Source organism: Ctenopharyngodon idella, chromosome 19 (genome assembly GCF_019924925.1).
Source record: "Ctenopharyngodon idella isolate HZGC_01 chromosome 19, HZGC01, whole genome shotgun sequence".
NCBI classification, from domain to species: Eukaryota; Metazoa; Chordata; class Actinopteri; order Cypriniformes; family Xenocyprididae; genus Ctenopharyngodon; species Ctenopharyngodon idella.
Window position 1 is genome coordinate 16,485,515 of NC_067238.1, and position 26,986 is coordinate 16,512,500.

General features: G+C 34.9%; 2 protein-coding genes across 5 annotated transcripts in view; both read left to right on the forward strand.

The window, feature by feature from the left end:
• Positions 1–6,142: 6,142 nt before the first annotated feature.
• si:ch211-133n4.6 (uncharacterized protein LOC797776 homolog) lies at positions 6,143–11,239 on the forward strand. 4 transcript variants are annotated; one of them, XM_051873754.1, is made up of 10 exons: positions 6,143–6,419; positions 7,384–7,442; positions 7,617–7,649; positions 7,760–7,792; positions 7,884–7,919; positions 9,166–9,198; positions 9,279–9,314; positions 9,426–9,455; positions 10,246–10,278; positions 10,392–11,239. In XM_051873754.1, the coding sequence occupies exons 1-10, from the start codon at positions 6,409–6,411 to the stop codon at positions 10,550–10,552; spliced, it is 465 nt and encodes a 154-aa protein (XP_051729714.1). In that variant the 5' UTR covers positions 6,143–6,408; the 3' UTR covers positions 10,553–11,239. The 4 variants fall into 4 exon arrangements, with proteins under 4 accessions (XP_051729714.1, XP_051729716.1, XP_051729712.1 ...); XM_051873752.1 differs by having other exon boundaries at positions 6,154–6,419; positions 10,389–11,239; XM_051873756.1 differs by lacking the exon at positions 9,166–9,198 and having other exon boundaries at positions 6,151–6,419.
• Positions 11,240–22,114: 10,875 nt separating this feature from the next.
• Positions 22,115–26,986, forward strand: part of stm (starmaker) — a 14,744-nt gene continuing 9,872 nt past the window's right edge. Inside the window, exons 1-8 of the mRNA XM_051873692.1 lie at positions 22,115–22,271; positions 23,371–23,432; positions 23,728–23,745; positions 24,213–24,245; positions 24,341–24,391; positions 25,558–25,596; positions 25,725–25,760; positions 26,396–26,431. Coding sequence (XP_051729652.1) covers positions 22,261–22,271; positions 23,371–23,432; positions 23,728–23,745; positions 24,213–24,245; positions 24,341–24,391; positions 25,558–25,596; positions 25,725–25,760; positions 26,396–26,431 — 286 coding nt within the window. The 5' untranslated portion in view covers positions 22,115–22,260. The remainder of the gene's footprint in view (positions 22,272–23,370; positions 23,433–23,727; positions 23,746–24,212; positions 24,246–24,340; positions 24,392–25,557; positions 25,597–25,724; positions 25,761–26,395; positions 26,432–26,986) is intronic.

Genomic DNA, 26,986 nt, shown 5'->3' on the forward strand with positions numbered 1-26,986 from the left:
TTTACTAATAAAACCCCAACTTTGTGGTTTTGTTGACTAAAGTAAGGATGTACACAGACAGCATAGAGATAAGTTTGTGGGCTCTACGAAGTATTTTTTTATTCCCTTATTCTGCTTTCTATATTACGCATCCCTGTCACTTTTATATATTTATTTTTGTTGTTTTTCTGTTTAATTTTTGTATGCATGATTGTAGAACGTTCAATATTTGAAAACATTCCCACTCTCTGTAATTAAGAATGAACATAAATGCATAAAAATTAGGCTATTACGCTTTTCATACACTTTGGTCTAAAAATGTATCTGTCCCTCCTTGGTTTTGTATATATATATATATATATATATATATAGTAATAATTGAAGAGCAGCAAAATAATGTAGCAGAGTCCAGTGTGGGATTAAATTAAAAAATGATAATTCAGTTGATCTATTTTAATGGATGACTTAAGATTATTTAGTAAAAGAATATATATAGATAGACAGACAGAAAGATAGACAGAGACAGATAACTTACAGTAATATGATGCAATCAGAATGGCAAGTTGCTTCAGCCAATCATAAATTCCGCTGAGCATCATGTGACTACAGATTATGTGGGATTCCAAGATGACCTTTTCTCTTGAAACTGTCTTTTTTGGCATCGTCCTCTCCAGCATTAATTAAGATGACAGAATTACAGCCCAGAAGTGGGACACACTAGAACACAGGGAATATTAGCAGGCTGTGAATGCCTGTCTGACAAGTTAATGGATAACTGTCAAATGAACTGGTGTTATGGGCTAATTTACCTGATGACAGCTAACTCATTTGTACATATTTAACAATTCGTAATCCGAGGTAATGGGCACTTGGACTCCACAGGCAAGTGATGGAAGAATCTGGATGAAAAAGCACTGGCTCTTCAAACATGACAGCATATAAATTTGACATAGATTTAGTTATATTCAGTGACGACATTGAGTGCATTATCACAAAGTGTTACACTTGTTTTTTGTTTAGTCTGTTATAACCCTTTTGCTCAAGCTATTGTTGCTCTTAATCACACCATTATGTGATTTGATTTAGAAAATTGCTGAAATATTAATTAGGATAGCTTTGTAGTTTAATACCTGAGAAGCAAACCTTCCATCAAACTACTTGCTAAAATGCTGAGTAATTGTCCACAGATTATTCTTCCCACAGTGAGGGGCATCAGACAGGTCTCATGTGATACTCTGTCTATATTAAAAAGCTATTCAATCCCATCAGCTTCTGAATAAATCCTGTCTGGTATGTGTGCTGGTCAAAGAGTGTAATTTTTCATGATGATGGAAGGCAATGGAAACTGCCTTGGTGCAGTTCAATTATGACAGTTCATTTACCAAGCTGGCAGAGTTAAAAGCAGGAGAGACCAACGCTGGTTACCCACCAAACACACAAACCCAGGGTTTAGCATTCATGTTTCGATGAGGGATGCCAAACATGATTTTAGCAAGGTTACAGTTTGAAATAATGTTTATGATGCCATGTGTTTATGGGTTGTTAACAGTAAATGGCAACTGTTTTGACGTATTTCCTTTGGAATGAGGACGCAGCGGCTTAAATAGCCAACAAGATTTAGTTCATGTCAGAATCACGGACCATGATTTACTAGTACTTACTAATGCTAAGGAGAAAATTTGTCCATTCCATTGGACAACAAATTCTATATACATTTGAGTGCAAGATGAGTTATTAATATTTTCAGTCAGTTTTATCAGAATATAGCTAGATTAACAGATGTAGGCCTACAAAACACTATTAAAGAGATAGTCCACACACAAAAAAAAATATTCTGTAATCTTCATGTTATTCCAAACCTGTATGACTTTCTTTCTTCTGCAGTACACAAAAGAAAATATTTAGAATAATGTTGGTAATCAAACCATTTTGATTCCCATTGACTTCCATTGTATTTTTTGTTAATAATGGAAGTCAAGGGGAACAAAAGCTGTCTGGTTACCAACATATCTTCTAAGTTCCACAGAAGAAAGTTACAGTTATACAGGTCTGAAATGACATGAGGGTGAAGAAATGATGACAGAATCCTCATTTTTGGTTGGATGATATCAAAGTCACCATAATATCAAAATTAACAATTCCTTGAATATTGCAGTATTTATTATAAATGATTTATCCGTGCACATCATTCATTTTATTTATTTTTTTATTCATGTGTCCTCATAATCTTTAATCAAAATAACTTCCCCTCCCTCTCACAGTGACATCTCTGATGATGTTTACTGGTGTGAGGGAGGGGCAACCTGTCAATCACACGAGATCCACCAATAGCAAACCACAAACATCCAATCAATTCCCCATGGACAAAATCCAACCCCGCCCTGCATTTGTTCTTGTTCAAGAAGACGTATATATATGTCACATTCATAACTACATTTACACAACTATTTTTAAAAACAATTATATTAAAATATTAAAACGTTTTTAGTCAAAGTACTTAAACGCAATAAAAATTAGACACTTTATCTTGAATTAAAACATTTAGTTTATTAATTGCTTTTCACTCTAAATCATGACCCAAACCACAACAAACAGAGGTTTCTAAGTTCAAGCTGGTCCTGATGGTCTTGTAACCCGAGTGATCTTGTACTCCCTAATGTAAAGTGCCGCGGAGCGTTTCTTTTTTTCCGTCAAGCATGAGAGTACGTTCTGTACCTCATGGTTCCGGCAATTTCCTTTCAGCCTCCATGTTTAAAAGGAAAATCCAGGGGTCCCATGTGCCCTTGGGCCTTTTTCACATACACATGTAAATCTGACCTTACCAGCTTTCAAAGACTTCCCTCAACAGTGTGTTTCTTGAAAAGACAGCTAAGCGTCCATAATGTGGCCTAGTGAGGGATCCTCAACGGTTAATTATCCATTTACGCTTTTAAAGAGAAAAATCCTTTTAGTGCGAACACAGAGGACTTCTTTGATAGTAGGCAAGGCCCTCCTAAATACCAGAGTGGAGGACATGTCAAATGTAACTCTATTACACAGGACCACTCTCTCCCATTATCAAAACTCTAACCCCTGTTCTGCTCCACAGCGGCCCGTTCCATTTTACCACAGGCGCCCATAGAAATCCAGGAAAGGTAAAACCCAGATGGGTAGACTTCCTGTCTTGTCTAGCGACGGCCCATTCATTTCCATTGGCAGTAGTTCCGTCTGATAAAAGGGAAAAATGGCCAACAGATCGAATATCCACGGACGGATGAGTCTCTGCTTGGGACGTACAAGGGATTTAGTCTTAGTTTGTGAAATCGGTCACGTATGGAATTTCTGACTTCCCCGAATTTAAAGGGATAGTTCACACAAAAATGAAAATTGTGTCATCATTTACTCACCCTCGAGTTGTTCCAAACCTGTATGAATTTCTTTGTTCTGCTGAACACAAAAGAAAATATTTTGAAGAATATGGGTAACCAAACAGTTGATGGACCCCATTGACTTCCATAGTATGGAAGAAAAAAAAATTCTATGGAAGTCAATGGGGCCCATCAGCTGTTTGGTTCTTCTTTTGTGTTTTCCTCAGGTTTGAAAACTTGACGGTGAGTAAATGATGACACAATTTTCATTTTTAGGTGAACTATCCCTTTAAGGCTGGAATACTCAAATCTAAAATTTCGATTTCTTGTAACCAGTCCTACTCAACCCTGCTTCAAGCGGGATTCGTACCTGCGTCTCCAGCATTGAGAAATGGTCGCGCTAACAAGGACACTAAAGACCGCAGCCCCTAGCGTCAGTCGCTAGTGCGACTCTTGAAGCCAGGGGAGTGAGGTTTACATGTACAGCTCTTACTAGCTTGCTTCCGGGTCACGGCACCAAATGTAACCGGTCCTACTCGACCCTCTCCGAGTGGGATTCGAACTGCCGTCTCCAGCATGGGAAGCAGGTGCACTAACAAGGATGCTAAAGACCACAGCCCCTAGCGTCAGTTGCTAGTGTGCCTCTTGAAGCCAGGGAGTGAGGTTTACATGTACAGCTTTTACTAGCTTGCTTCCGTTACACTCAGCCCCCTAAACCTCACTCCTATCCGGGTCACGGCACCAAATGTAACCGGTCCTACTCAACCCTCTCCGAGTGGGATTCGAACTTCCGTCTCCGGCATGGGAAGCAGGTGCACTAACAAGGACACTAAAGACCACAGCCCCTAGCGTCAGTCGCTAGTGCACCTCTTGAAGGCAGGGGAGTGAAGTTTACATGTACAGCTCTTACTAGCTTGCTTCCGTTACACTCACCCGGTAAACCTCACTCCTATCTGGGTTACGGCCCCAAATGTAACCGGTCCTATTCAACTCGCTCCGAGTGGGATTTGAACTGGCGTCTCTGGCATGGGAAGCAGGTGCACTAACAAGGATGCTAAATACCACAGCCCCTAGTGTCAGTTGCTAGTGCACCTCTTGAGGCCAGGGGAGTGAGGTTTACATGTACATGAGGTTTACTAGCTTGCTTCCATTACACTCACCCGATAAACCTCACTACTATCCGGGTCACGGCCCTAAATGTAACCGGTCCTATTCAACTCGCTCCAAGTGGGCTTTGAACTGGCGTCTTCGGCATGAGACGCGGGTGCGCTAACAAGGACGCTAAAGACTAAATGTAAGAGGCGCTAGTGCGCCTCTTGAGGCCAGGGGAGTGAGGTTTACATGCACAGCTCTTACTAGCTTGCTTCCATTATACTCACCCCCTAAACTTCACTCCTATCCGGGTCATGGCACCAAATGTAACTGGTCCTACTCAACTTGCTCCGAGTGGGATTCGAACTGGAGTCTCCGGCATGAGAAGCGGGCGCTAACAAGGACACTAAAAACCACAGTCTCTAGCATCAGTCAGTAGTGTGTGTCTTGAGGCCAGGGAAGTGAGATTTACACACACAGGTCTTACTAGCTTGCTTCCTTTACATTCACTCATACTCAAGTTGGTCACGCAAAGTTGCGCACGATTTACTATTTAGTTCCCTCGATTTATAAATCGTGCGCACAATTTAATTTCTTTTCTTGCATGTCATGTGCGGGGCTCCGTAATGAACAAACATTCTTCTATTAATTTTAATAGAACCTTTGTTCAAAGTTACCTGGTATTTAATTTTGTTCTCAAAACATTACCACAAAAACATTATGTATACATAGTTAATGGAAATCTTTTTCTGCAACCTTTTAGTTGGATGTTCGTCTAACATTTTTAAAATGTTACTACATGTTTCATAATGTTCAGGGAACATTCAAAAGTAATATTCCCATAATGTTTGTAAAATGATAAAAAGGATGATTTTTTTTTTTTTTTTAACTGGACATTTTGAACATTAAGAGAACATTCAAACAAAACATTTTCATAACGTAATGGAAGTGTTTTTAGAAGCGTACGCAATTAATCTGATTGTTGTTATGCATCATAATTTGACATTAAGAATAGTTTCGGAAACGTATCTCGAAATGACGAGCAGTTTTTGTCATCACTCATCACGGAGTCCCTTTGTTACATCACACGCCTTGAATCTCGACTCTTTCCGAGTCTAAACCTGACCTTGGGGTAGATTTCCAACCTTTGTGCGTAAATTCCCGACCTTTCGGTAACATTTCTGGAACTCACTGTACCTAAAAAACCGACAGGTCATGCGTTCGGCCCAGGATGTTACCCGACACTGTCTTTCTCTCAAAATTAATCTTGAGGAAAGCTGGGGGGGAAAAGTGGAATTTCCTGAACACAGATCCCAGAGTCTCTCCCGCAGCAGTGAGCACTAATACCTCCATCAGTAGCAACCTTATCGCTGGCATCTGGACAGCAAGAGGCCAAAAAAACAAGCGCCATTTCCCCAACACCAACCTTTTAAAGAGGAAAAATTCTATTTATGCCCTGCCAGCTCGCTATTGCTTTACAGAGCAATTAGGTTTGCATTTCTCCCCAAATACTGGCCTCAGTGACCCAGGGAATCCCCACCATTGAGCGCATTTCAACACTGCACGCTCGTCAGATCGCCAGGTCACGGGGGGGCAATTATGATGACCTTGGCATCGGTATGCCGCTTTACCTGAACCTTTCACTTGCAGGACTTCTTTTTTGCTTTGAGGGGAGAGAAACCTTTAAACCTGCAGCAGGTGACAAAAGGTTCACTGTGAGGTAAAGATTTTCCCTTTTAACGGAGTGGGAATGTACATGGGAAGGAGACATATCAATCCTTACATTAAGCCATGCAATTAATGTAATCCAAGATGAAGCCGTTTTTTCCACGTCTCCTCTTTCACAATAAGAGACCCTCCCCTCCCACATTCTCAATGGCCTTTGAGGAGGTATAAAAGCCTTGACGGCTGCTGTCGCCACAGGACCAGTTCAAGTGCAATACTACATTGTGTACTGTACACCGCCGGACCCTGTCTCTGACCTCCAGCCATGCTGACCAGGTAAATCTCAACATCTTTCACAATGCAAACACATCACAACTTTTCTTTCCTTTTTATTATCACTAGAACACATTGAGATGATTGCGGGTCTAAAAAATTGTGTAGGAAAATTGTGTATGCCACATTAAGCTTGAATTCTCTAAAAAGGTTCCACCAAATTAATTTATATAATAATTATTAATATTTATATAATTATAAATAATATTATATTTGAAAATTTATGTGAATATAACATGAAATACTGTTTGTTTTCTTAATATAAAAACACATTCTAGAGCTGAAAATCAAATATAGAGATTTTTTTTTTTAAAGAAAAGAAACAAGCATAAATCCAAAGCAATAATATTATGTCAGTGGTTTTCAATGTGTCATCTGTGATCATTGGATGCAATTACAATGCCTTGACTTCAACTGCATGCATGCATTACACATTATTAATCAAACACTTTCACTACATATAGAACTGAAGCAAAATAGCTTTCCAAATAACAAAAATATGTTCTAAGAACGTTTTGCTAACGTTCCCATTAAGTTATGAAAACGTTATGTCGGAATGTTCTCTGACCATTCAAAATGTCCAGGTTTTTAAATGTTTTCTTTTCTTGGTTATGTAAACGTTAAGGGAACATTGCGTGTTATCATTCTGCAAACAGTTACGGAAACGTTGCTTTTGTATGTTCTCTGAACATTCTGAAACAATTAGTAACATTTAAAAAACGTTAGATGAACATCCAACTAAAGCATCTCAGGAAAAAAGTTAAAGTTTTTTGTGCTAATGTTTTGAGAACAATATTAAATACCAGAAAACTTCGAACAAACATTCTATTAACGTTACTGGAGTATGTTTGTTCATAACGTTGAGAGAACCTTGCCAGAACGTTAGCTAAAGTTCTGAGAATGTTCAATGTTAGCTTGGTTCTTACCTGCTTATTTATAAATGATTTATTTGTGTATTTAATCACAGGAACATTCTCATCCTCTGCTCATTGGCACTGGTACTGGTTGAAGCGGACCTTGAAGCAGGTGAAAGAGAAAATATTTTTATCCTGTAATATAAGAGAGTTAACAAAAGAAGCCACAAATATATAGAACATTATCCTATCAGTGAATAATTATTTAAATTCAGAGTTTAGAATTTCTTTGACTAAGATATGAATTATTTAAAAACGAACAATTCCTCTTTGTTTCCTTTTGTAGCTGAAGGAGGGTCCCAAGCCATGTTTGCCACAGGTAATCATAAAATCAATAACATTAAAACATGTTGCATGCAAAATGTAAAAAAAAAAAAAAAAAAAAACGCAAATAATCCTTAAACTAAGAATCCTTCTATTAACCCACAGATCATGATTCAACCTCAGATGAAGCTCCAACTGGTGAGTTTCTCACTCTTTCTCTGTTTTGGAGTCACAGTCTGTGTTCTGTCAGCCGGACAGCTTTCACTGTGTTTTGTGTTTTCATTCACAGAAAGCATGAACCTAGTCTCACCCGACCTGCCCAACGGTGAGTGATCACTTCTTCACATGGTAGGACAGATGAAAGATGGTTTGTTATGAATTTTGGACGTGGAAGGATTTGGCTGTACCCTTGATTTGTATACCAGACTGGTTGATGTTCCTGATAAACAACAGAGAATGATTGTTTAGGAAGAAACAAAGTGTTTGACAAGTTGCCCTTAGGGATACTGCCTACTGCCTGAAAGAGCTTTTGAACCTCAGCTCAAGAACATGACAGAAGATTTTCATGATTCGTTCTCACAAAGAACTTTTTATCCTCTAGTTCTTTAGGAAAGCAGATTCTGGCACGTTAAAGAACAACAAAAGACGTTAAAGAACAATGTTTCCTCCCAATTAACCTACTTATACTACGCCTTAAAAGTATTGTTTTTGTGAAGAAAAAGTACATACATTTGAGTGTGTAGCAGAATAGTAGACAAGTTTTGGGACATTCTACTTCGTCATAATTGCGTAAAGAAATGTAATCGCATGTTGATCTGGCAGTCGTGGGTCTTTCATGTGGAGAACTCTTGTGTTTGCATACTGATGATTTAAAAGTTAATGACCAAACGTATCTTTATAAAAGTTCATAATGCTGTTGCAGATGAAATATAATGTGTAAAACATTGAATAAATATTATTTTGTCAGATTAGACACTGATTATTAAACACTCAAACCCCTAATCGCTCTACTTAACCGTCGGTTCCGCACATCCGCCATGTTTGTAGTTTTTTTGACAGTAGTTTTTTATTCGTGTTTGTAGTTCTAATCAAATCCTCATCCAATGTGCCATGGGTTGTGTATTAGCCGTTAGAGTATATATAGACACATATATACACACTTGATGTATATTATTCATATAAATATCTTTGGTAGTGAGCACTTCGGATAAAATTCTCAAAATGTAATTTATTCATTTATTTCAACATACTACGATTTGGGAACACTAATTCTAATTTCGAATACTATTTAGGATGGATAGTATGAGAATTGGGATGCAGCACAAGACTTTTTTTAATATCTAAAGACTCATATAACAAGAAATGTAAGGTGGTAATTTGAGTTAGACTTTACAAGACTGCCATCTAGTGGTGACTAAACCCACAAGCACATTTAAAGAACTCTATTTTCTGTATTCTGATCTACCCAGAGGAGATTTTGTTGCTCAGAGAGTCTCCATTTAATCTCAGTGTTGTCACAATGGAGATATCAAGGAGATCTCATTTGTGATTTCTCTTTCTTATGGCTACAGATGAGTTTCTGTATTACAACGGAGCAATTGCAGGTATAAGAAAGAACCGTGTCAACTGTTCAAAAATACAACGTATTAGACAATTAAAAATAAATATGTTTTGTATCATTTAGACGCAAGCAGCACCAGTGCTGAGGCAGGAAACAGTGGTGAGTATCAGATTTACTGATGAAAAGTGTAATAAAGTAAGTTCCATTTGTTCCAACTAATTAAACAAAGCGAATATGGTACAAAAATTGACACAAGTCTCATTTTTTCAGCACCTCAAGTAAAGGACGTGCCCAAAGCTGGTGAGTTATTTTTATTATGTGTTATATCTTACCAAAATATGGTCTGAAATATATAGTACGGTTTTTACTAAAGCCACATGAGAAACCAGTGCCAGGAACATCCAGAATGTCCAGGCCAAAAAAAAAAAAGAGGAAAAAATATTTAGCACAAAAAAATGAGGCTTGAGATTGAGATTTTTGCACTTATATGACTTATTGTCATGACATTTAAGCATATTTTCCACCAAAATTATCATTATTGTTATGCAAAATAAATAAATATTAAATATGCCATGGTAGTTGTACTTAATTTAATTTATGCCAATTTAAATTAAAAAAAAAAAAAGTGCCCATACAGCAGGATTGTTGTAGTAAATGTACTTATTTATTTATTTTTATTGTTCATTTTATTATTTCATTTAATTTATTTCATTTTCTACAAGAAATCTTAATGATCCTAGGATCAATTATTATTTTCATTTTGGCCTGAAATATGACTAGATATTTTGTCATTTTTTAAAAGAAATCTTAATGGTCCACTTTATATACTATATACAGTCAAACCAAAAATTATTCAGACACTAGATATAATTTTTGATATATGTTTACTAGTGGGTGCAGGACACTATAGTTCATTTATGTAAGTGAGAATAGCAAAATAAAGTGACATATTATACCCAAAAATTCTTCATACAGTGGACTAGCAGTAAAACTGATAAAAATTTGGGACCAAAAATTCTTCAGACACTTTGACCTGACCATGTTTTGCTTAAGTGTTATCTGTCTTATGCATTATGTTTTTTATCTTTAGATGCAGCTAAATCCAGTATGGAAGAAAATGATGGTAAATATCACATGATAAACACACACATGCAGTCAGTGAATCTTAATAACTTCATATCATTTGAATTAGAGGTGTAAAGTGTGTCGTCTCACCTCTCTCTCTCTGTACAGAAGATGAAGCTCCAGACTCAGACGAGGCAGCGGCGGCAGCGGCTGTCAAACCCGCCCCAGTCCCAGTCCAGCAGCGTGCAAACAAATCCCATAATGCATCAGCACGCAAGCGGAGCAAGCCCGTCTCTGCCTCAAAAAAGAGATCAAGAAACCTCCGTCCCTGAGACGTGAACTGTGGAGAAACAGGGCAGAGCTGCAATGACAAGGCAGTGACAGAAGAAGGAAAAAACAAACTATACAGTTTATGTTTTCAGTGGCATTTTTTATTTTTGTTTGTTTTGAGAATCTTGAACTAAACTTTATCCTCTGTGATGTCCTGATCTGTGTGTGTGTGTGTGACTGTGTGTGTGCGTGTGTGTTGGTGTGAATGGTTCTGCGGCCTCATGGGAGTTTTCCTGTAAGGTCTCTGTTAATGTGAGCTACACGGTTGTGCTTGCCAAATATTCTTCAGACTTTACCCAGAGGCAAGGCTGACGTGGACACTTTACACTTATACCATTGATTTGATTTTAGATCAGACTAGTCAAAAATGATAAGCTGACAATTTATAGATGGTTCATTTTTTTTGCTTGATTATTTACAGGATAAATTTGAATCTAAAAATATCTCAGACTTGATGAGAATACTGGTGCTGGCGACCTGATGCCGTCGTGCTCAGACGTGCCGTGATTCTAGCAGACACAGAAGCCTTCGCTCTCCTCACAATGTCAGTGTTTGAATCAAAAGTGTTTCTCTCTTTGTTTTCAGTTACTTTTTTATACACAAAGTATTTAACATTATTGAATTTACAAATATTACAATCAGTAACATGTGATTCTGAAACATTTCTTTCTTTTTATTGTACCCCTAAATAAAAGCAATGAATATGCTAAATAGAAATACAGTGTCTCTTCATTATGCTTTGGTCTTTGGTTAATACAGAAAATTAAATTTTTTTTTGCATAATCTATAAAAGCAATAAAGAAAGTCATATATTCTTTTTTTCTGGTTCTAGGCAGAATTTAAAAACAAACTGCATTTTACTTGTTAAATAAAACAAAAAGTGTAACTTGAAACTTTCATATATATAACATATATATAAAAAAAATTAAAAAGCACAGATGCATAGATATAAAAATAATGTTTAATAATAATAAATAAAAAGTAAACAACACTGCATAAAGAAAATAATACTAATCATAAAAAAAATTTCTTGTAATAATTAAAAATAGCATGAAGTAATAAATGAATAAATAAAAAATTAATAAAAGAATACGGAAAAAATAATGAACAAGTTCAACCAAAATGTTTTAAAAATTAAATATATATATATATATAACAAAATTAAAAAGCACAGATGCATAGATATAAATAACAATAATGTTTAATAAATAGAAAAATAATAAAGTGAACACAACTGCATAAAAAAATAATAATTATAATTATGAAAATAATTATTTTGTAATCATTAAAACAGCATCAAAGAATAAATTAATAACATACTAAATATGAAAAAATAATGCAAAAGTTTGAACAAAATGTTTTAAAAACTATATATATATATATATATATATATATAAATTAATGTTTAATAATAATAAATAAAAAGTAAACAACACTGCATAAAGAAAATAATTATAGTCATAAAATAATCTTGTAATAATTAAAAATAGCATGAAATAATAAATAAATATGGAAAAAAATAATGCATGTTCAACCAAAATGTTTTAAAAATTAAATATATATATATATATATATATACACATACACACATAATAACATTTATGCATCTGTACTTTTTATCAAAATTAAAAAGAATAGATGCATATATATATATATATATATATATATATATATATATACACACAAATCACTGTTGCATAACAGATTCTTTCATCAAAATTCCTTCATAATGATTCCCACTTGCTTCAAGAAAGAACAAGAAATATTTAGTTCTACAGTGTTGTATGCAGCGTCACGGCCTGAAATCAACTTGAGTAGTTGACTGTGTCTGTAAAGAGACACTGTAGGCATCTATAGGCTCCCTCTCCAGAACCCTATACCTCAGGCTGTATGTGTCCGGGACTCTCTGAGCTGAAAGGTCGGGCCGTTCTCTCACGCTAAAGCTGATACCCGTCTGGGCTTCTGGGCCTCTCCTGTGACGTCCACAGCTCTGCTCCCACAACTGCACACAACCTTTCGCCTGGAAAAGGTCACAAGGTCAGATTGAGAGCTTTTTTGTAATCTCACACGTCACATCGACGGGATTTACCTTCTAGAATATCAACACAAACGCTCACATTCACAGCACACTGGAAACTGCTGTGATTCCCACACAAATCACTGATCTAGAGGTGCAGATCAGGGACAAAAGGTAAACAATGAAAGTCATACAGATTTGGAATGACACAGACGAGTAAATGATGACAGAACTATCCCTTTAAATCAAAGACTTTTATTGTATAATACAGGCAATTTCTTCTAGGTCATGATTATAATGATTTTGTTAATTATTATGTAATTATTTAAAAAAAAATAATTAACAAAGAATAAACAAATAAAACTAAATGCAGATATATAAATAACATGTTTAATGAATTAACTTGAATTAAAAAATAACACTGAATAACAAAGCAAACACAACAATGCACAAAGAAGAAATAATCATAATCACACAAATCAAAACAAATAAATAAAACTACTAAAAATAACACAAAAAACAATAAAATGCATAAATAAAACCAATGTAATTATTAATTAAAATTAGTGGTCATTTATTATTATTAATAATTATTTTAAAATAATTTAAATTAACACAAAAATACACAAAAAAAAAAAAAACAAATATATCCATTAAATTCAGTTAGTGGTCTTTTATTATTATTATTATTATTATTATTATTATTATTGATAATTATTTTAAATAATTTAAATTAACAAAGAATAAACAAAAATACCAAAATATAACAAAAAATACACATAATAACAATGTTTAATGAATTAAATAACATTTAAATGAATAAAGTAAACAGAACACTGAACAAAGGAAAAGTAATCATAATCATACAGAGAATAATTTTCTAATTATTAAACCTAGCTTGAAAGAATATAAAATAACACTGTAAAATACATAAATAAAACCAATCATGTTTAATTAATAATTAAAATTAGTAGGAATTAAGAGACAAACATTCTTTATATTTCAATTTACGGAACAGTAAATTAATTAATCCAATACAAAAATTATACATGCTTCTTCTGAATGCAATTAGCAACAACAACACCAATGTACTGTAAAAAATTATTTTTAATTATTTATCATCACATTTTTTCTTTTGTCAAATCAACTTAAATAATTAACGTGGTTCAGATAACAATATTTTGCGTTATTAACTCAAATTTTTAATTTCAATGAACTCAAAATTTTAAAGCAATCAGGTAACTTACTTTTTAAGTTAAACCAACAATTATTTTTACAGTGAGTATATCACTGATAAACTATAGTTTTTGTTAATATTTTAGGTTTAGTTTTAATATGTTCTGTTTTCACCTTCAAAAAAATCAAAGTTAAAATGATCCACTTTCAAAAGCTTGTTTCAAGTGCAGCTATTAGTTACTATCACAAAAACATCACTTGAACTCAATGAACATGAAAAACAAGCTGTTAAGTGTTTTGGAGGGGACATTATCTCAGACGTGCAGGAGTTTCATTTGGTGGCCGCTAACAAAGGCCTTCTGTTCAGCAGCGCCGTGAATCCAGGTCTCCTCTGGTATCAGCTTCTGGGCTTTACTGGAACCACAATCCGACTGGTACGAACTATGAAAATACTTTAGCCTCTCTTTAGATGACTGACTTGAAATTGTGAGGAACGTGTCACACTTGTTAAGCGTGGAAAGCATGCTTAGTACATACTGCATTAGTGCTGAATTTCTCTCAGGTCAGGGAGAGCTCGTTTCTCAAAATAAATGAGAAGAAACTGACTACTGCCTCCTTATGGTTATGTGAGGTATTACTGAAAAAAAAAATCACAAGGTGAAAAATGTGTGCAGTGTTACATTGCATTTAAATCACCCAATGAGCTGTTCTGATAAACTATGAATAATAAAACCCAAATTTAAAATACTACAGGAATGTACAGGATTCCTACTGGAATTTTTAATGGATTCTATAACAGGACCAAATAGGAATCCTAATAAGGTCATACTGAACAAACTGAGGATTTATTTTAATTATCACTTGATTCTTAAGAGTTCTATTATATTGAGATAATATTGATATTGTGTAAACGTCATCAGAATTCAAATTAATTTAAAACAAACGTGCTGAAAGAGTTTTAAAATTCTGAAGATTTCCTTTAAATTACTTTTTTTGTGATCAATTTTGTATTCAATTTTAAAATGTACACATCAATTTTGTTATTAAGTGAAATAGATGCATATTTATGCAAATAATACATAAAACAACACACAACAAACTCTATACTACTGCCAAAGAACAAATGAAAATTAATAAATAAATACATTAAAATAACATGCAAAAAATTATACAAAAATATATAATAAAAAATAAAGTAAAATAAATAAACAAATTAATTAATTAATTAAATAAAGCAGGAATAATTACCAAAAGTGTGCTTTCTTTTTGATGTCCTTTTGGGAATCACATTAGTTGTTTTGTCAATTATATGTTCTAATTGTATGTTTTGTGATATGTTAGAATTCTATAAGAGAATTCCCATTAGTAATGATTCCAAATTATGGTTATAATTCCACTGAGATTTCTTTAGGGGTTTTTGAGTTGGGCAAACTGCTCTAAACATGGCTCATTTTACAGAAGAGGCTTGGATAACTTCCCCATCATGGGATGCAGACTCAATGGACGTCACGGAGAGATGGATTTGTCGAAGACCTTGAGCACAAACAGCCTTTTTACTGAGCAGAGCTGAGAGACATTCTTACATTTCAGATGCTGTTACCATTGACTCCCTCTCAAACGGATGAGTGGGTCGAGAAGACCTGAAAATCAGACACTGTACACATCGAACATTACAGAAACCCTAAACCACCTCACATGAATCACATAATGAAATAAAACTTGTATGGAGAAATGTTCTGTTACTTTACTAAGATATCAGACACACTATTTTCAACTACTAGACAATAAAACAGGTGTAAAATCCCACAGACGCACACTGAAGGAAGGACTGGAGTCATATAGAGACCAGAATATCACTTGTGCACGACTTATATCACTCAAGACAGAAAGAAAACACCTAGCAACCATTCAGAAGACCTTAACAACACCCTAAAACAGAATCTATGGATGCGTGCAAATATACAATATAATACAACTCGACAACTATGGATATACCATAATACAACTATGGATGCGTGCAAATATACGATATAATACAACAAGATTTGCATTATTTAATATATAACATGAACTGTGATGTTCATGCATGATTATATGATATAGCATTTCTATGCATAAATATGCATGTTATTTTGTAAATAACAAAACTGATGTGTACATTTTAAAGGTTGATCACAAAAAAAAAGGAAATCTCTGAGGATTTCAAAACTAATTCAGCATTTGATTTACCTTAAAGTCAATAAACTAAGCAATTAGAATCAACTTCTAGTTGTTTACGGAGTAAAAACAGCAGTATTTAAAAGCTAGTGGTTGGATTTTAGGTGACTAACACAGAATTTCAATGATCATCGGCCGTTGTCCACAGAAATGTCAAATAAATTTAGAGCTCACACAATGCCATGGGACTTTACTGAGCCTTGCATCTTCAACGGACCTTCTGTAATGTGTGTTTTTGAGGAAAACTGTGTTTCGTAGTGGAAGGTTCTGGAAAAGTGACATAACAACTAAAACTGCTGAGGCACCAAAACACCCTCATACAATATAAGTCTCTTTTTTCAGACTATTTCTGTAATTGATCAGGAAGCAACAAACAAAAGACATTTCCTCATCCCTCAGGTTTAAATGGAAAACCAATGTGATTTATGTAGATTTGGAGCAATGGCAAAAGTCTGGCACATAAGTGACAGGCAGGCACAGTCAGAGATAGTCACAGTGAGCTCATTTGAGTTTTACAGGACCCTGTGAGAGTGTTTAACAGGTCACCGGGTCATTTGCTTAGACGTGTTGATCTCACATTCGTCCTGGATCACTGGTCATGAGACCTGAACAAGATGGAGGGAGAGAACAGATGGAGACGAGGACGAGGAAGAAAATCATGTTTAAAAAAACTTAAATGATAGAAAATTGCTAAATCATTTACTTGAAGCTTTTAACTAAATTGAGAGGGAAAATCCACTTGAAGCAACCTGAGCTAAAGGACATAATGATCAAGGACATAATAGTTCAGAACAATTTAGGTTTGAACCTAAAACCTTTCAATTACCTGCCCAGATCTAGAGAGAGACTATACAGCACCCGCATCTCTAATACATCAACAGAACAACTATACATGGAGGAAGGATGAAAATATGGGTAAGAAGAATGGATGGAATGGCGGAAAGAAGGAAGAAAATAAGAAAGAAGAAAGGATGGGAGGACAAAGGAAGGACAGAAGGATTTAATAAAGGAAGGAAGGAAGGAAGGAAGGAAGGAAGGAACAACTTAATTAGTGAAGGGAAAAGGAAAAGAAAGAAAGAAGGGAAGGAAGGAAAAGGACAAATATTGAAGGAAAGAAGGAAGGAAAATGGAAGGAAAAAAGAAAACAGGAAGGGACGAAGAAAAATGGAAAATAAAAAAGAAAGAAGGAAAGAAAGAAGGAAAACATAAGGAAGAAAAATTAAGAAAGAAAAAGAGGAAATCTGAAGGAAGAAACAATGAAGGAAGGAACATGGAAGGAAGAAAAACTGAAGAAAGGGAAAATAATGAATAAGGGTGTGAGGAAAGGAGGGAATGAAGGAAAATAGAAAAAAGTAGAACGGAAAGAAGAAAGGAAGATACAATGAATGAATGAAGCAAAACAAGCAGGAAAAAGGAAGGAAATAAGGAAAATTGTAGAAAAAAGAAGAAAGGAAAGAATGAAGGAAGGTAAAATGAATGAAAGAAGTGAAACAGAAGCAAGAAAGGAAGGAAGGAAGGAAGGAAGGAGGAAAAATGAAGGAGGGAGGGAGGGAGGAAGGAAAATGGTAGAAAAAAGAAGAAAGGAAAGAATGAAGGAAGGTAAAATGAATGAAAGAAGCGAAACAGAAGCAGGAAGGAAGAAAGGAAGCAAGGAAGGAAGGAAAAATGAAGGAGGGAGGGAGGGAAGGAGGGAGGGAGGGAAGAAGGAAAATGGTAGAAAAAAGAAAGAAGGAAGGAAGGCAAAATGAATGAAGGAAGCAAAATAAGCAGGAAAAATGAAGGAAGGAAGGAAGGAAGGAAGGTAAAATGAATGAAAGTATCAAAACAAAAGCAGGCAGGCAGGAAGGAAGGAAGGAAGGAAGGAAGGAAGGAAGGAAGGAAGGAAGGAAGGAAGGTAAAATGAATGAAAGTATCAAAACAAAAGCAGGCAGGCAGGAAGGAAGGAAGGAAGGAAGGAAGGAAGGAAGGAAGGAAGGAAGGAAGGTAAAATGAATGAAAGTATCAAAACAGAAGCAGGCAGGCAGGAAGGAAGGAAGGAAGGAAGGAAGGAAGGAAGGAAGGAAGGTAAAATGAATGAAAGTATCAAAACAAAAGCAGGCAGGCAGGAAGGAAGGAAGGAAGGAAGGAAGGAAGGAAGGAAGGAAGGAAGGAAGGAAGGAAGGAAGGTAAAATGAATGAAAGTATCAAAACAGAAGCAGGCAGGCAGGAAGGAAGGAAGGAAGGAAGGAAGGAAGGAAGGAAGGAAGGTAAAATGAATGAAAGTATCAAAACAAAAGCAGGCAGGCAGGCAGGAAGGAGGGAAGGAAGGAAGGAAGGAAGGAAGGAAGGAAGGAAAAATGAAGGAAGGAAGGAAAGAAGGAGGTAGGAAGAAATGAAGGAAAATAGTAGGAAAAGAAGAAAGGAAAGAATGAAGGAAGGTAAAGTGACTGAAGGAAGCAAAACAGAAGCAGAAAAAAATGAAAGAAGGGAGGAAGCAGGTAAAATGAAAGAAGGGAGGTAGGAAGAAGTGAGGGAAATGGTAGAAAAAGAAGAAAGGAAAGAAGAAAGGAAGGTAAAATGAAGGAAGGAAGGAAGTAAGGAAGGTAAAATGAATGAAAGTATCAAAACAAAAGCAGGCAGGCAGGAAGGAAGGAAGGAAGGAAGGAAGGAAGGAAGGAAGGAAGGAAGGAAGGAAGGAAGGAAGGAAGGAAGGAAGGAAGGAAGGTAAAATGAATGAAAGTATCAAAACAAAAGCAGGCAGGCAGGAAGGAAGGAAGGAAGGAAGGAAGGAAGGAAGGAAGGAAGGAAGGTAAAATGAATGAAAGTATCAAAACAGAAGCAGGCAGGCAGGAAGGAAGGAAGGAAGGAAGGAAGGAAGGAAGGAAGGAAGGAAGGAAGGTAAAATGAATGAAAGTATCAAAACAAAAGCAGGCAGGCAGGAAGGAAGGAAGGAAGGAAGGAAGGAAGGAAGGAAGGAAGGAAGGAAGGTAAAATGAATGAAAGTATCAAAACAGAAGCAGGCAGGCAGGAAGGAAGGAAGGAAGGAAGGAAGGAAGGAAGGAAGGAAGGAAGGAAGGAAGGTAAAATGAATGAAAGTATCAAAACAAAAGCAGGCAGGCAGGCAGGAAGGAGGGAAGGAAGGAAGGAAGGAAGGAAGGAAGGAAGGAAGGAAGGAAGGAAAAATGAAGGAAGGAAGGAAAGAAGGAGGTAGGAAGAAATGAAGGAAAATAGTAGGAAAAGAAGAAAGGAAAGAATGAAGGAAGGTAAAGTGACTGAAGGAAGCAAAACAGAAGCAGAAAAAAATGAAAGAAGGGAGGAAGCAGGTAAAATGAAAGAAGGGAGGTAGGAAGAAGTGAGGGAAATGGTAGAAAAAGAAGAAAGGAAAGAAGAAAGGAAGGTAAAATGAAGGAAGGAAGGAAGTAAGGAAAATGGTAGAGAAGATGAAAAAAGCAAAGAAGAAAAGAAAGAAAACATGAAGTAGAAAAAAAAACAAGGAAAACAGAAGGAAGACAAATGAAGAAAGAAAAGAAGGAAAATGGAAGGAAGGAAAACACGAGGACGTCAGTCTTCAAGGCTGTAAAGATTTGACCTCATCACTAATAAGTTCAACACTGTCTTGTTAACACTGACATATTAACTATTATAACTGAACTCTTTAACTGTTTGAACAATGAAGTCAATAAATGACAGCAAGGTGACGCACTACATGATACAATTTAATGCTGCTCAGGGAGGATGAAATCTCAAGATCTGCTGGATTTTCAGTGTGATGAAGTTTCCCATGTCACTTCATGAGTTTAAGTCGATTCCAGCGGATAAAAATGCTCAAGTTAACAGTTCAAATGGGTGGTTTGTTCCAAAAAGACAAGCTTCCCAATTTAGCAAGTATTGATGTCACAACTACATCATCATAAATCCGTGTGAAGTGGCACAGTAACGGCCGTGACGCTCCCACACTTTCACTTCAGAAACACGGCTTATCTGAGAATGGCAGCAGGGAAGCCCCTCAATCCTTTAGAAAGGCCACAGGATCCTACAGAGGGCGGATGAAACATTCAGAGCCTGTGCAATTGACTCATTTCCTCAACAAAACCTCATTTACATCCTAAAACTGAACTGATTATCCCCATCGTTTGCATATAACATCATACTTAAAGCTGCTTTGATGCATCAGTGGCTTGTTGAATATGAATAGATGTGCAAGAAGAAAAAAAGAATAATTAACCTTCAACGGGAATATGTGCTTTATTGCTCGACAAGGATGTTTTTAAGCTCAATAAATTACTCATTGGAGAAACAAAGAGGCTTTGTGTGAAGAACAGCTGCTCTCAGAACAGCAGCCATCAGGGACAAACTCAAGCTGTTCCAGGCCAAATGGAGCAGCACAAGCTCACTGCCTGTTGTCTTTTTGTGAAGTTATTTCTGTTTAGAAAAACCACATTAGGAACATTTACATGTAATCCAAGACCATTCAGCTCAGTATAAAGTGGAAAAATAAATAAATGGATAAATTAAAGTACAAACAAGCAAGCAAACAAATCAATCACAAGATAAATCAATAAAAAAATATATAAATAAAAAAATACCACAATAATGAGACTACCTAAAAGACTAAGCAAGCAAGCAAATAAATAATAGTAAATTGATATAATAATAATATAATAATAGTAAAAAAAATAATTATTTTTTTTTTACTATTATTATATTATTATTATATCAATTTACTATTATTTATTTGCTTGCTTGCTTAGTCTTTTTAATTTTAATTTAAATTAGGTTTACCTTTCAGATTATGTAAGCAATCAAATAAATAAATGAATAGCTTAACAAATAAATAAATTATTTAATTAAAATTGAATTTTAATTTAAATTAAGATTATCTTACAGGCTATGCAAGCAAGCTAATAAATAAATAAATAAATATCTTAACAAATAAATAAAAAATAATTTATTAAATTAACATTTAATTTTATTTTAAATTAATTTTACCTTACAGGCTATGCAATCAAGCTAATAAATAAATAAATAAATTGCTTAAAATAATTTAAAAATAATTTATTTAAATGTTATTTAAATTATTTAATCTAAATTAAGATTACCGACATTACAGATATTTAAACAAACAAATAAATATATAAATAAATAGCTTAAAAAATAAATACAAATAATTTATAAAATTAAAATTTTATTTATTTTATTTAAATTAAGATTACCTTACAGACTGTGCAATCAATACATTATAAAAATATTTTAAAAATATTTTTTATTTAAATTAAGATTATCAACATCACAGACTATTTATGCAAATAAATAAATGATACAAAAAATAGTGGAATAAAAACTGCAATGAAAAACACAAGTCACATGGCTATATGTTGATTAAGTGTTTCGTAACTTGTTAGTGGTTTCAGCTGAAGCAGTAACCAAAAAGATAACCAAGATCAGGGATGGGCAAAGTCAGTCCTGGAGGGTCACTGTCCGACAGAGTTCAGCTCCAACCCTGATCAAACTCATCTGACTGTAGCTTCCTAGTAATCCTGAAGACATTGATTAGCTTGTTCAGGAGTGTTTGATTAGGGTGGAGCTAAAATGTGCAGGACTGTGGCCCTCCGGGACCGAAGTTGCCCATCCCTGACCTAGATAAACCCTAGAAACCCCACAACACTCAGTTCCTGGAGGGCCACAGCGCTGAAGAGTTTAGCTTCAACCTTAATTCTGATCCAGCTAATCAAGTCCTTCAGGTTTATTTGAAAACTACAGGTACGTGTGTTGGAGCAGGGTTGACTGCGGCCTTCCAGGAACTGAGTTTGATACACCTGGTCTAGCCTTTCCTAATCACCTCTGAAAATCAGCTATTGTTGTTTAAATACAAAAAAAAAGTATATTAAAACACTGTCTGGCAGAACAGATCATTCTGTGCCATATAGAAGAAAGAAAGACACAAGTTCTGACGCAAACACCATGAGCATGTCCTGCCCAGCAGCTCTTTGTTTCTTTTCTGAGAAAAACTCCTCAAATCAACTAAATCAAATGTCTGGAGCGAATCACAAAGGAGCGGCGGGACCCGTCGAGACAGGGACACCAGGACTGGGACACAGAAGCTACACTATTTACAAAGGCTGTTTGAAAACACAAACAATAGCAGGACGGCCTGACTTCATAACCCTGTTCTAATGAGAGGAGCTTTAGAGGTTCTCATGTAACGCCTCTGTCTTTAGCTCAACCCCCTCAGAGGGTATAAAAGATCTGAGAGCAGCTCCATTCAGGCTTTAGACCTGCATCACCTGCGTCAATCTCACACTGCATTCCAGTCCTATTGCAATGCTGTCCCGGTGAGTACAAGTGTCTCGTTTACTCTATCAGCCTCGGCTGCGTTTCCCAAAAAAGTGTCGTAAGCTTAAGTCGATCGTATGCCACCAATGGTCTCTTCGATCAACTTGGCCCACAATACTTTTGAGAACTCAGCCCTGGCCTGGTTTAATGCTTCAAAGTCTTTCCTTTCAGTGCATCATTATATACATATTTACAGAGGTGCGAAAGTGCATGCAGAAGTCCGCAAAACGATGGGAATAATTGATATTGATGAAGGCTAACTCTGGAAGTAGTGCACTGATTTCAAACTAGACCAATGTCTGGATCTGCATGAATCTTTACTAAGTCACAGACTATGAACAAAAGAGATTGCGGCAAACACCTAGACCAAAATTAAACATTTATCAACAGTTTATCAGCTAAAATGTTTTGAAAAGCTCAGAATAAATGAAAAAGGCAGAATCTATCTTTATATGATTTTAAATATACATGTTCAATTGTGTGATAAAAATGAAGTGAAAACAGAATGTGTGTGTATCAAGAATGGTCAATTTAAATCAGTATGCTTGGTTTTTTATTGCTAAAAATATTTATTAAAACATTGAATTGTTTATTAATTTGGTTATTGAAATTAATATATATATATATATATATATATATATATATATATATATATATATATATATATATATATATATATATATATATATATAGTATAAAATATAGTGTGTGTGTGTGTGTATATATAACACTAAATATATACATTATTTTTTTTAACTTTATTATATATAATAAATAATTTTGTATACTATATATACATATATATATATATGAATTTTCTTTTAATTTCAGATTATTATTTATTTTAGACAAAATAAAGGAAATTTTTATACTGTATATACTATATATTACACTATATATATATATATATATATATATTCTATATACACATTATTTTTACATTTATTTTATTATATATAATGAATGAATTTTTATATATATATATACCTCATATATACTATCATATTATATATACATATTTCATATTTATATATGTATACTATTTATATATATGAACATTGTCATGATTGTTCTATTTCTCTCTCTCTTGTTATAAAGGACGCTGGTTGTTCCGTTGATCTTTGCATTAGTGGGTGTCTCTATTTCTGCACCAATAAACGGTAAGGAATCTGACATCATTACATCTATCACGTACAGGTCACATACATACTGTTCCAGATAACCCCGAACCCCTAAATTATTATTAGTGACGAGGCATCAGCTCTTCTTTCTAAGTAACATGAAGCATTTTCTGCCTCCCTATAATGAGACTGTAATCAGAGCCCTTCACAGAACACAAAAGAGTTTTGTTCACCTGTGCCGGTACATGTAGCCTGGGCCTCTATAGGAGATGCAGTCTATAGCTCAATACATTCAGATCACTAACTAACTGTTTTGTCTTTTGTTTTGATACAGATGGAACTGATAATGATGGTGAGAATGTTTCTCTTATGCACACTGGCCTTCATAATTATTATTTCACTTTTAAGTTACTTATTGCCCCTGAATGCATGAGTTGTGTAAGAACAATGAACTGCATTGTACTATTGCAATTGTTCAAGAAAGACATTACCGTCTAAGTAAGATCTCACTGATCTCAGTTGTTACTCCAAGATAGAAATGGGATGAAATTACAATTCTTTGAAAAAGACCCCAGGAATCTCACATAATGTGTCTCCTTTAGAGTTTCAGAAGAGATTTCAGCAATTAAAAGTCAGAGATTTCAATATCATCAGATTCTACCAAATGATCTGAGTTGCTATATTCACAATCATTTTACAGCGCTACACAACCTCTGCAGGCAGACTAGTTAAAAATGGGACAATAAGTATCTGGTTCTAAGCGAATATGATCTGGTTTATGTCACTGTGTTTCATTCTCACTTTCATGTTTTATCTCAGAGGCAACTGCATCCCTGCTACAGATCTTCAGTGGTAGGTCACAATGAACTTGATCTATGAATCATAAATCAATAGACCACAGAAGGTTTTCCAGATCATCTGACAAACATGTTTTTCTCTCATTTCAGTTCAGTTTAATGGAGTTGCTCCAACTCAAGTCCCTGTAAATGGAGACTCAGGTTGGTCTGGCTGATATAGATTAAGTCTTGCTATAAAAATTGTATATAAACTGCAGAAAAGTCCAGTAACATGAACATGAACTTAATTTGAACATCGATATTTTGCTAACAGTGTTGTCATTGTTAACTAAAACTATTAAACATATTGGTAACACTTTACAATAAGGTCTCATTTGTTAACATTAGGTAATGTATTAACTAACATTGATCAACACGTTACTGTATTTATTAATCTTTGTTAACGTTAGTTAACAAATTTAGTTAAAATTTCCTGATAATTTACTCACCCTCATATCATCCAAATTGTTCTTGTCTTTCTTTCTTCAGTCGAAAAGAAATTAAGGTTTTTGAGGAAAACATTCCAGGATTTTTCTCCATATAGTGGATCTCACTGGGGTTCAATGGGTTTAAGGTCCAAATGTCAGTTTCAGTGCAGCTTCAAAGAGCTCTACACGATCCCAGCCGAGGAATAAGGGTCTTATCTAGTGAAATAATCAACCTTAAAAAAAACAAAACAAAACAAAAAAATTATATACTTTTTAAACACAAATGCTCGTCTCTGCGATGCACCACGCATGACATAACCATGTTGGAAAGGTCACGTGTGATATAGGCGGGAGTACCGCGGTAGGGTGAAAAATCATCCGACATCGTTATTTTACTTTTTTTTTTTTTTTTGTAAAGCCCATTTGACTCTTTGCATGTTCACTTTGTAAATACTTGCTCAGTACTTCCGCCTATGTCACGCGTGACCTTTCCAACGTGATTACGTAATTTACACGCATCAAAGAGCAGAGCAAGATGAGCATTTGTGGTTAAAAAGTATATACATCTTAATTTTTTTTTTAGAAAATGACTGATCATTTCACTAGACAAGACCCTTATTCCTCGTCTGGGATCGTGTAGAGCTCTTTGAAGCTGCACTGAAACTGCAATTTGGACCTTCAACCCGTTGAACCCCAGTGAAGTCCACTATATGGAGAAAAATCCTGGAATGTTTTCCTCAAAAACCTTAATTTCTTTTTGACTGAAGAAAGAAAAACATGAACATCTTGGATGACATGGGGGTGAGTAAATTATCAGGAAATCTGAATTCTGAAGTGAACTAATCCTTTAACTAGACAGACAAATGCTCAAACGTATCTTTGAAAAACCTTCTTTTGTAGGAACTACAGATGGGACAGATTCATCAGAGAAACAAGGAGGTAAGAAACACTTTTTCACCCATTCTGAAGACGCTCTTTGAACCCAAAATGCCGAAAGACCAAAGATGAAATAGGACTGAACAGAGAACAAACAAAAATTGACACCAAAACTTCTCTTTGATTTCAAGGTCCCAGTGACTCGTCTGACACTACTGAAAAACCAGGTCAGTTTCTGGTATCGGGCGTCTAGACATACAGCACATAAAAGAAAGAAAGAGCACATAAGAGCACACAGCTTTCACAGCATTTCACAAGTGCCAACAGAAAGCATTGATATCAAGATAACATATGAATGAGTGCGATAACACGATACATGCGGATTAATGTTTAACTGCTGTGTGTTCAACATCAGTGAACTAGAAGAATTGGTATTAGTTTGAAAAGCAGGACGTACTCAGTCAGCAGGAAAAGATTAAGTGAATTAAAACAATCATTCACGTCCAAATGTGTCACACTCCATCTTTTCCTGAATAATGCCATGGCAACAGAACAGAAAGCACAACAAATATTTATGACCCATATTATCAGTGAATGTAATTGAATAAATTTATGAAAAGGATGGAGACATGTGGTCCTGATTAATGCTGTGAACTCTTTTAATTGATTCAATTCTTATATTTAGTCATTGTGATGCTGAATTATACAGAAAATATGGACTATACTTGTATGTTAACACATTAGCAATCATTTTAAGGAATGAAAACAACTGTCAATGACACTAGGAATGACACAGATATGAATAAATTAACTTTATGCTTTTATAATTTTCTTTTCTACTAATTGTTTTTTCTTTATAAAGAGGCTGACGGTGTTCCTGACTCACCAGACACAAACAGTAAGACTTCACTTCTGAAATCTTCGGTTACACTTTATTTTGATGATCAATTCTATAGTCAGTTACTGATTCCAAATTACACAGCAAAAATTGTAGTTAGTGACTACGTTTTAATTACTTTTAGATTACTTATGTCCTAACTCATTTTCAGATTGATTTGAATAGGATAATCTTGTAAAATATATTCCATTATTTGTTATCAACAACATGAAGTGCATTAAATATTACATTACGCCAGGGTTTCCCAGACTGGGGTTTGTGAGTTTAATGAAAAGCCATTAATTAAATCACAAAATAAATAAAATTAAAAGTCAAAATAACACTTACTTAAAAAGATGAATTATGCATGCCATGTAACCAGTAACCAACATCAAAAACCTGTGAACTTAATTTTATTAATATTATTATTGACTTAAATTTATTATTGACCTAACTTGTTAATTTAAAATCTCAGGGGTGTACTTCAAGTAAATATATTAGGGCAAAGAGGTACAGCTGACAAAAAAGTTGAGCAAACCCTGCATAGCATGTAAATATGAAATGATGAAATATGAA

What these genes read in the sequence shown, in the direction of transcription:
- si:ch211-133n4.6 (XM_051873752.1), top strand. An exon ending in TTACAACGGAGCAATTGCAG is followed by an intron (nt 9,199 to 9,278) that starts GTATAAGAAAGA and finishes TGTATCATTTAG; the next exon opens with ACGCAAGCAGCACCAGTGCT. An exon ending in TGCTGAGGCAGGAAACAGTG is followed by an intron (nt 9,315 to 9,425) that starts GTGAGTATCAGA and finishes TCATTTTTTCAG; the next exon opens with CACCTCAAGTAAAGGACGTG.